Source organism: Echinops telfairi, unplaced genomic scaffold (assembly GCF_000313985.2).
Source record: "Echinops telfairi isolate 266 unplaced genomic scaffold, ASM31398v2 ScPeMD7_2;HRSCAF=8, whole genome shotgun sequence".
NCBI lineage: Eukaryota > Metazoa > Chordata > Mammalia > Afrosoricida > Tenrecidae > Echinops > Echinops telfairi.
Genome location: NW_022103898.1, coordinates 32,817,690 through 32,827,176, shown reverse-complemented (window position 1 = coordinate 32,827,176; position 9,487 = coordinate 32,817,690). Strand labels below are relative to the sequence as shown.

Sequence of the window (9,487 nt, the reverse complement as noted above, 5' to 3'; positions counted from 1 at the left end):
ACCACTGGTCCTATAGGGCTCATCCGTCCTGGATTCCCTGTATTTTCAGTTCCTATCTGTACCAGTGTACCTCCTCTGGTCTAACCAGTCTTGCAAGATAGAATTCGAGTCATGGTAGTGGGAGCGGGGAGGAAACCTTTAGGAACTAGAGGAAGGTTGTATTTCTCATCATTGTAATTATTCACTCTACTGAACTCCAAAAAACAGTGATGTTATAATTGTCTCCCTTTCTGCTCAAAGTATAGCCAACCTTGGGGTTTGTTCATCTTTGTCTCTGTAGTGTAGTTGGAGTCCACTTCTCATTGATATTAGGTGCTGTTGGGTCAGTTCTGACTCATGATGACCCTGTGTTGCTAGAAGATAACATTATTAAAGCTGAAAATCATACTAAGAATGCATAACAGTTCCTTTTTATCCTTGATTTACACAGCATTTTATTGAAGGTACTTTTCAAGCAAAGTGGCTTTCTGTCCAGTGCTGAGTTAGGCGTCTATAGAAGATTTTATGTCTTTTGTCATTGTCCAACTTTTATCATGGAGTGTTTGTGAGGTAAAGTGAGCCAGTTAGATATGATTTACTATTAAGCTTCTGCCCATTTAGTTAGCACACAGGCATGAAAAAAAGACAAACCTAGAAGAACGTGTGCTTTAGTCGCCTTCATTTAACTGGGTAATGGAATGAAAAATTTATGAGGAGCAATAAATCTTTGAATCGTGAATATTTTTAGAAATAGTCTCAGTTTTTAAAACTGATAACTAAAACGAATAGTACCACCTATTAAAATCAAGACTGCTATGTTGTTTCTACCAGTCTGTCCTGTCTAGAAAATAATTCTAGCCCTGCTTTGCCTGTATTCCCTTATTTTAAAATAAGTCATTGTGCACTGCTTTTTCTAGGTTTTTAATGTATAAATATATTTTAGTTTGTTTCACCATTTTTAAGGTTCCAGTTAGAAATCTTATAGATTTATGGGTATATTGTAAGAAATTAATACATTCCTTTTTGTTAGGAAAAGTTAGCACATAGGTAAAAGGGGGTATTATCTCATAACTATGTAATACTTAATCATGCATACTTTCAGTTATAGTAGCATAATACATCACTGTTACTACTAGATACTCCCATTAATCTTACTGCAAGGTGCTTCCTCTTAAGCAGTGTTTGAGAGTAGTTATTGTTACGTTAAGTAACCCTTACTTTGCCTTTCTACTTGCCTTTCCCTGTTGGCCACTGGTCCTGTTATCTTTCTGCGTCTCCTACTTCATTTTGAGTAGGTAAGTGCCAGTGGCAGCAGGTGGGTAAGTCATTTTACCCTACTTTTATGAATGTACAGAATATATTTCTGTATAGTATTGGATTCTGTACAAGTGACCACCTGTATGATTAATGAGCATATGTGTCTATTTAGAATGTAATCAGTGTTTATATGTACTTAAGTTCTTCATACTTCCTATAGTTATAAATTTTGAACCTGGAATGTAAACCATTCCACTGTAGTATATTTTAGCTGATAGTATCTATATGCAAAACGGGAGGCAAATTCTCACACAAATAGTCCTTAGTACATTTCTTTCCTATTGCAATTAAAATTTATTGTTTTCGGCTATCAGAGGAAGCCTTTATTGAAAATTTACATTCTCCTTTGTCTGTTACCATGTATATTAGGAAAATGGTTATGGGGCCTGAGTAGGGATACTTTAAAACAATTTCTAATGAAAATCATGGAAAGGGAATTTTTTTTTTTTTGTAAGTTTAATAGAATTGTGGGTTAGGGAACAAAAAACTGTAGAACACCTGTACAGTTGTATCACATTTTACTTTTCAAGTTTGCTTGACAGGGTCAGTGCTGCTTGCCCATTTAATAAAGCTGGACAGCATCCCAGTCAGCATCTCATCGGTCTTCGGAAAGCTGTCTACAGAACTGTAAGAGCCAACTTTCAAGCAGCAAGACTAGCTACCCTATATATGCTGAAAAAATATCCTTTTCTGTCTATATGTGGGAATAAGCAATATATTGCAGTATTCTTTATATAGGTATTACAGTTGCATCCTGTAAACATTGATTGTACACTGACATTGCATATTTTGAAACTAATTTCCACCATCATTTCTATTTTAAAACTGGAAATGCATTCCAGGGGGAATGACAATAATAGACAGGAAGAAAGTTCTTCTCTTGTGTGGCTCATTTTCAACACCGGGAAAAGCTTGAAGTGTCCCTCCCTGTGCTGGTCCAGAGAACAAAGTCAAAAACGCCTGATTTTGCTTGCTTCGATGATTTAAAAAATTACTGATCATGACAAATTTGTTTTATGGTATGGTACAGTGAGCTGGCAACAGGAAATCCTTCCCCTCCTATCAAAGAACAGAGGCTCTACAGTCAGATTGCCTAAGTTTATGTGTTGGCCTTTGCAAGGATTCCCATCTAACCCTAAGCAAGTTTTCTGACCTCTATGTCTTGCTTTTCTCATTTTTAAAATGCTAATAATAGCAATCTTCCTCCTTGAGGTTTTGTTGTTGAATTCCGTGATTTACTACATGTACAATGCTTTGACAGTGGCTGTATGGTAAGCACACAGCCTACATGACCATAAAAGTCTGTCACTTAAAGTTTTAAGTCAAGAAATTAGTTTGTAACCAAAATAAATGAACAAAATAAAGATGTACAAGGTCTTTGTCACACTTAAGATCTGTACGTTATGAGTAAATGAGAAGCAAAAAGTACATTCCGCTAATAACTATAAAGCTTAGAGTTTACAGATTGTCATCTATTCTTTCACTCTGTTTTCACACAAACCTCAGCTAAATTGTCTTGTATCCTCACAATAAGAAAACAAAAATTATGGTTGAGTGAGTTGCTTATTGTCACGAGTAATAAATGAAGTTTTTATCTTAACTATAAGACCTGAGTCTTTTTCTTTTTAAAATCATTTTATTGGGGGCTCCTATAGTTCTTATCACAACCTATACATACATCCATTGTGTCAAGCACATATGTACATTTGTTGCCATCATCATTCTCAAAACATTTGCCTTCTACTTGAGCCCTTAATATCGGCTCCTCATTTCTTCCCTCTCTCCCCTCTCCCCCTCCCTCATGAACCCTTCATAATTAATAAATTATTATTATTTAAGACCTAAGTTTTAAATCCTTGCTGTCTTATAGTATGTAGAAATGGAGGGAAAGCTTCCAATTTGAGTCGGAGGGAAAGCTTTCAATTTGACACAATATGTGCTTGTGTCAGTCACTCTAGGTGGTAGGCAGACATGATGAAGAGGTATACTACCCACTCCTAAAGACTTATTTGAGTGTGGTCAATAGATAGTTTGCATAAAAACCACAAACCTGTTGCCTTCAAATCAATCCCACTCACAAGCACCAAAAGGAGTTCCATAACTTTTCAAGCCACCGGTGTTTAGGTCCTTAATCTAATGTTGTTTTTGCTACTTGGGGGCCGATAGTATTCAATACAGGATTGATTCAGTTCAATACCAACAGTATGGCAATACAGTGTAAATGCCATCCACTATCGCAGGGCAATTTACTTGTCCAGTGGAGTCAGAGAAGGCTTGTAGGAAGATGGCACCCGAGTTGACTTTCAAAAAATGAATAGGAGTTGGCTATGACAATAAGAGTTCATTCCATACAGAACTAGGCAAACAAATACACACAGACAGGTGTGACACTGGCGTGTGAACCACAATGAGTATTGAACATAAACTCAGTGCCAGGCAGAATGCTACTCACTAAATCATAATTGAATGGACAGGATCCTGTTTTGTGGAGCTTATACTTTGGGGAGGGTTGGCAGGGCAGCTTCAGAAAGATTGCACACTGTCTGAGTTCCCTGTGCTGGTCATATTCGTAGACACTGGCAGAATTCTTGTTTTCATCAAGTTTACCTTCTAGTGACTGAGCTAATCTATCAAAAGTGGACAGGGAATATTTTTTTGAATAAAGATAGCAGACTCAATAATAACACAGAGTGAGGGCGTGCTACTTTTGACTGGATGGTAGGAGAAGTTCTCTCTGAGAAGATGGCATTTAAATTGGGATCCAAATGACAGTACAGTTCAGGAGCAAGTGTTTCAGTGAGATGGACTATCGAGCATAAAGATCTGTGGTAGCAATGAGTGTAGCAGATTCAAACAGAAAGTTGGTAGGCAGAGTGAAAGACTGATAAGATCATCAGTATATATCTTCTTAAGAAATATAGCCTCAAAAAAAAGAAAAGAAAGAAATATAGCCTCGTGACCCAGAAGCCCTGGTAGCACATTGGTTAAACACTAAGCTGCAACCAGAAAGTCAGCAGTTCAAACAATGGCTGCTCCGAGGGAGAAAGATGTGGCAGTCTACGTTCTTCAAGATTTGTAGCCCTGGAAACCCTCTGGGGCAGTTTACCCTGTCTTATGCCATCAATGGCAATGCCTTTGGTTTTGGTAAAGCCTGATCAGAGCAAAAAGAATGCAGACTCTTTTATTATGATAATAGAATTATAACCATAAGTATAGAATAAGTTTAACTAGTTATAAGGAAATAGAAGGTGTAATTTTATAGTATCAACTTTGAAAATGTAGAAGAAAATGGATTATTGCCTGTTAAGATATAAATCTCCAAAACTGGCCCAGGAAGAAGTGAAAAACTTAGAGCGACCAGTAAAGTTCTTGATACACTGATATGCAATGATAGCTAAATTATATTGCTAATTATGGGAATAAACAAGACACATAAAATCATACTTATAGTACACTTTTAGTGTTATCTTAATGATGTATATGTGTGTGTGTGAAAGAGTTCCTAAATGGCACAAATTGTTAACATCTTGACTGTTAGTCAAAAGGCTGGTGATTTGAACCCACTTAGCAGTTAGGGGCAGACAATCCTAGAGACGTACTACTTACAGATCACAGCCGTGAAAGCTTAGCGAGGAGGTCTACTGTGCCCACATGGGGTCACCGTGAGCCCAAATTGACTTGGTAATTAATAACAGGGAGACTTCTCATTATCTTTTAATTCTGTCTTTTCATATGTGTATAGGAGGGGGTGTATGTGTATAAATATACATATGCCCACATCCACATTTATTTTTTGATTTTCTTTCATAAACAGTAATTGCCTTTGCCTTTAGATAAGGAAACTAGGATACAGGTTATACTAGGAAACAGCCTGAGAAGCAATGTACCCTTTAATACTTTATGAAGTTTGAGCCATGTAAATGTATTACCTATTCAAATGCTAAATAAAATAAAAATTCTACATGATGCATATGATTTTGTAGTTTTTAAAAAGCTATTTCAGTCCCAAAAAATGTTAGAAAGCTTCCCCTACATAATTTTATTTATGAAAGTACTATAATTTTAGTTCTGTAGCTGACTATATCATTAAAAAAATAAAGACTATCAACCAAGCTCACGTATAGAGATACAAAATACTTAGAATATTTATAAATTTAATCTTAATACTATATGATATATTATTATAATGTGACAAAATAGGAGTCTGCTAAGAATACAAGAATTTTATAGATAGAATTTTTCACAAAAACCAATTACAGGGGAATAAAACTTTGTCATTATAGTGATAGATGCCCATGAGGATTAGAAAAGCGGAAACAAAACAAGAACCTCTAAATAGGGTTAGTGCTACTTACATCAGTAGTCTGTGTATTGCAGATAAAGTCCAGCTAATGATGTCCTGCAGTGTGCAGAATGGGAGAAGAGAGGTGTGTACTGTAGCATAGTAATGACACAATAAAGTGTACCATACAGCTTCAAAAGGTAGGTATCAAAAATAAAGATCCTGTAAGATATCTGAAGTGTTACCTAATATATTAGGTCTTTAAGATTAGTTTCTGTTTTTAAAAACCTAAAGTAAATCTCCAGTAAAAATTTAAAATAAGAATTAATAAATGTAATGTTAGACAGTTTTACTTTATAAAAAGGCTTGGTTGGTTGCCTTAACCTAATTTAACCTACCCCCTGAACTCGGAGAGTGACAATGTAACCAACTTCATCTGTGTGGTGCCTTTTAAGGAGCTGGGCCTAGGACTTAGTGATGAGCAGGTTTCAGAAGAGGAAGCTCATAACCTTACAGATGGCTTCAGCCTGCCCGCCTTAAAGGTAAGCCATTTGTGGAAGGGACAGGCTGCAGACAGGTTAATAAGTTTTCCACCAATGACACCCTTCTTTGGATTTAGGTAGGCTCATCAGTCCTACTGTTGTCTTTTCTCCTGTATATACATTTTCTTCATAAGGAAAATTTTCATTGAGTAAACGTGTCCCATTCCACCAACACTTCACTCCTGGGCTAGAATTTTATTAAACCTCTATACTGGTTTTACCTAAATATGGGATTAAGCCTTCCTGTATTCCATGATTATATAATTTGATATAACATTCTAGGTGGCTGATATTTTAGTGTGACATTTGACTAATCTGTAGCATCCTTTTTTCAAGCCCAGTTCTTTTAGTTACATAGGACAAAGTGAAAAATTTGACGAAGTTATAATTTTAAAAGGTGTAGTTTGTTTAAAATATCAGCCATTCTACTTTATTGATCGGTCGTGCTTTTTTTCTCTTTCCTTTTTTTTTTTTTTTTTAGGTTTTGTTCCAACTCTGGGTGGCTCAGAGTTCAGAGTTCTTCAGACGTTTAGCTCTGTTACTTTCTACAGTGAATTCACCTCCTGGATCCCAGCTGACTCCCGCACTTTGGCCTCATCGTATTTTATCAGATGTGATTCAAGGTCTACCTCATGCTCATTCTGCCTGTTTGCAGGAGCTAAAACGCAGCTATGAGTTCTATCGGTACTTTGAAACTCAGCACCAGTCTGCACCCCAACGTTTATCTAAAACCCCACAGAAGTCAAGGGAACTGAGTAATGTCCACACAGCAGTACGCAGCTTGCAGCTCCATCTGAAAGCATTACTGAATGAGTAAGTTTAGAATGTCCCCGTGGTTAGCAAGCTTCACCGTTTACCTCTGTGGTTGTTGACTTGTGCCCTAGCTAGAACGCAGCAGCCAAGCTGAAACATGCAGCATGAAAGACGGTTTAGAGTCACAGACATAGCAACTATTTGGAACTACTATAATTTTGATATATTAAATCAGAATCTACATTTTAACTGGGGATATATAAGAATCACCTAGGTATCCTAAATAACTTTCTTGATAGAAATTAGGGAAAATAAAACTATAAAAGGCACTACCCTAGATGTATAGCTTTATTTTTGCTTTCTTTTTCCAAAACTATAATTTGGGGGAGCCATTTGCAAATTTATAAATGGAGTCAGACCAGAATGAACCAATTCAAAGCCCTGCTTTCAGCTTTAGATATCAAACCACAATTACCTCTGAAGTCTCCTTTGAACCAAACAGTAGCTTGGCTTAATTACAAAAGTATATTGGCCATGAGTATCATGCTTTAAAAAAAAAAATTAGATATGTGGGATCATATTGACGACAACAACTTGAAAGGTTAGATGAGAGACTTGTTAATGATTGTGGAATAATTTGAAAAACCATAGTGAGAATGTGTGCATTACTTGAGCAGTGTAATCAGTGTCACTGAATTGTATATGTTGAAATTGTGTAATTTTTGCTGTCTGTTGTCGCCCCCCAAAACAATAATAATTAAAGAAATGAGCTTTTAATTCTGATAAATAACTCTTCTCCTGGAACTTGCCATCTGAGAGAATTTTTTGCCGACTTTAGAATAGTACAAGAGGTGTTGTTATAATCAATTGACGAGGCATTGTTGATACTCTGCCCTAATTCTCAAAATGTTATATTCTACATTGGTATATAGCTTTATCAATTGAAATCACTGTTCTTAACAGAAAATAATTTCAAGTTCAAAAATCACGTCAGATGCATCTTGTATCTGAATACAGTCATTTCTAGCAAGAGTTTTTGGTAACACATGGTCATAATGTAGGACTGGAAAAAGGAAATTGTTGGTAATCAGGAAAGTGGATGTGCAGCATGGTCAGAAAAATCTAATGAACTGATTATAGTTGGTATATGTGAGCCTACATACCAAATCAGAAATGGGACAGGACAATAGTCAATGTTGTAAGATAAGAAAATAGGTCAGAAAACTTAATCTGATGCAAAAACTCACTGCTATTGAGTCAATTCCGACTCACAGTAACCCTATGGAACAGAGTAGAACTGTGCTTGTGGATTTCCAGAGCTGTGGTTATTTACTGTAGTGGAAAGCTTCCTCTTTTCCCCACAGAGTGGCTAGTGGTTTCTAACTGCTGGCCTTTTCAGTTAGCAGCCCAACATGTAACCTACTCTGCCTTGGGCACCTCAGAAGGACTTAACAGTTGCAGTAAGATCAAATTGCTAGTTTACTGGAGTGAAGGAAGATATGCAAGGATAGGAAATTAAAGACATTTTGAGAAGGTACAGTTTCTGTTATTCAGTTGAGACATAAGGTTTATAAAGGGTGGGGCACAGAGAAGATTTTAAAACTATGAGAAAGTGGCCAGTCCTGGTGTCTGCCTGATTTCCCCGGCCTAGCAAAAGGGAGAGCCTTGATGATAAAAGAGGATAGGTGAAAAGTCAAAAAAAATAAGAAAAAGCAAAGGCCCCAGGAGGATCCACAGAAAGATGGAATGGAAGAGCTATCTAGTTCTGCTGTCCCCACAGAGCCAGGGTGTCTATTAGTTTTTGCCCGTACATCAAAACTATTGAAGGCAGATTGGAATGTATTGGGATGGGTTGAAGAATGCTCAGGAACCAAGAATGCTACCTTGGAAGAATGTAAAAATGAAAAAGATACTTACTGTGGGCATGGGTTATGGATTGTGCATGAGAAGTATTTTTCATATTTAAAAATGAAATCCTCTCTATACAAGGGAGATTCAGAAAACTTGTGGGAAAATAGAATTGAAAGATCATAGAATTTTCCAGGAAGTTTTTAAAACCCCCTCGTATGTCTCTCTCCAGATATTCTCATACAAACTCAATATTTCTCTTTGGCATTGACCTTTTGTGGCTGGATTCAACCCAGCTTCATGACTTTACCAACTGTGTGACAAAGGGCAAGTTTCTTAAATTCTAGTCCAGATTCTTCATCAGTAAACTGGAAATCAGATGCTACTTCTAATTTGGTTGTAACTTATACTACTTTGTACATAGCATTTAATATTATGTACATATACATGTATAGTTTCCCAAGCTATGTTATGTTTGTTATAAGTAGGAAACCCACTGGGGCAGTTCAAGTCTGCCCCATAGGGTCACCATGAGGCAGAATCACTTGATGGCAATGTGTTTGGTTTTTGAGTTTTATGTATGTAAGTAATATTTGTGGAATACGTGTACTATGCTCCGTTTCAGCTTATTTTTTAAATAGGCCTTGTCAATTATAAATGTATCTGTATTAGTCTGGGTACTTTGGAGAAACAAATCCACAGCAACTTATGTATAAGAGAGAGTTTTATGTAAAGAAAATGTGCATCACGAAAACATCCCAACCCA

General features: G+C 36.6%; 1 protein-coding gene across 7 annotated transcripts in view; it reads left to right on the top strand.

The window, feature by feature from the left end:
* Positions 1–9,487, top strand: part of VEZT (vezatin, adherens junctions transmembrane protein) — a 75,481-nt gene that overhangs the window by 51,953 nt on the left and 14,041 nt on the right. For 4 of the 7 annotated variants that reach the window (XM_045293231.1, XM_045293224.1, XM_030885387.2 and 1 more), the window contains exons 6-8: positions 1,827–1,976; positions 5,973–6,120; positions 6,602–6,933. In XM_045293231.1, the coding sequence (XP_045149166.1) occupies positions 1,827–1,976; positions 5,973–6,120; positions 6,602–6,933 (630 nt within the window). The remainder of the gene's footprint in view (positions 1–1,826; positions 1,977–5,972; positions 6,121–6,601; positions 6,934–9,487) is intronic. The other 3 variants (XM_045293236.1, XM_004700387.3, XM_030885389.2) reach the window with 1 other exon arrangement.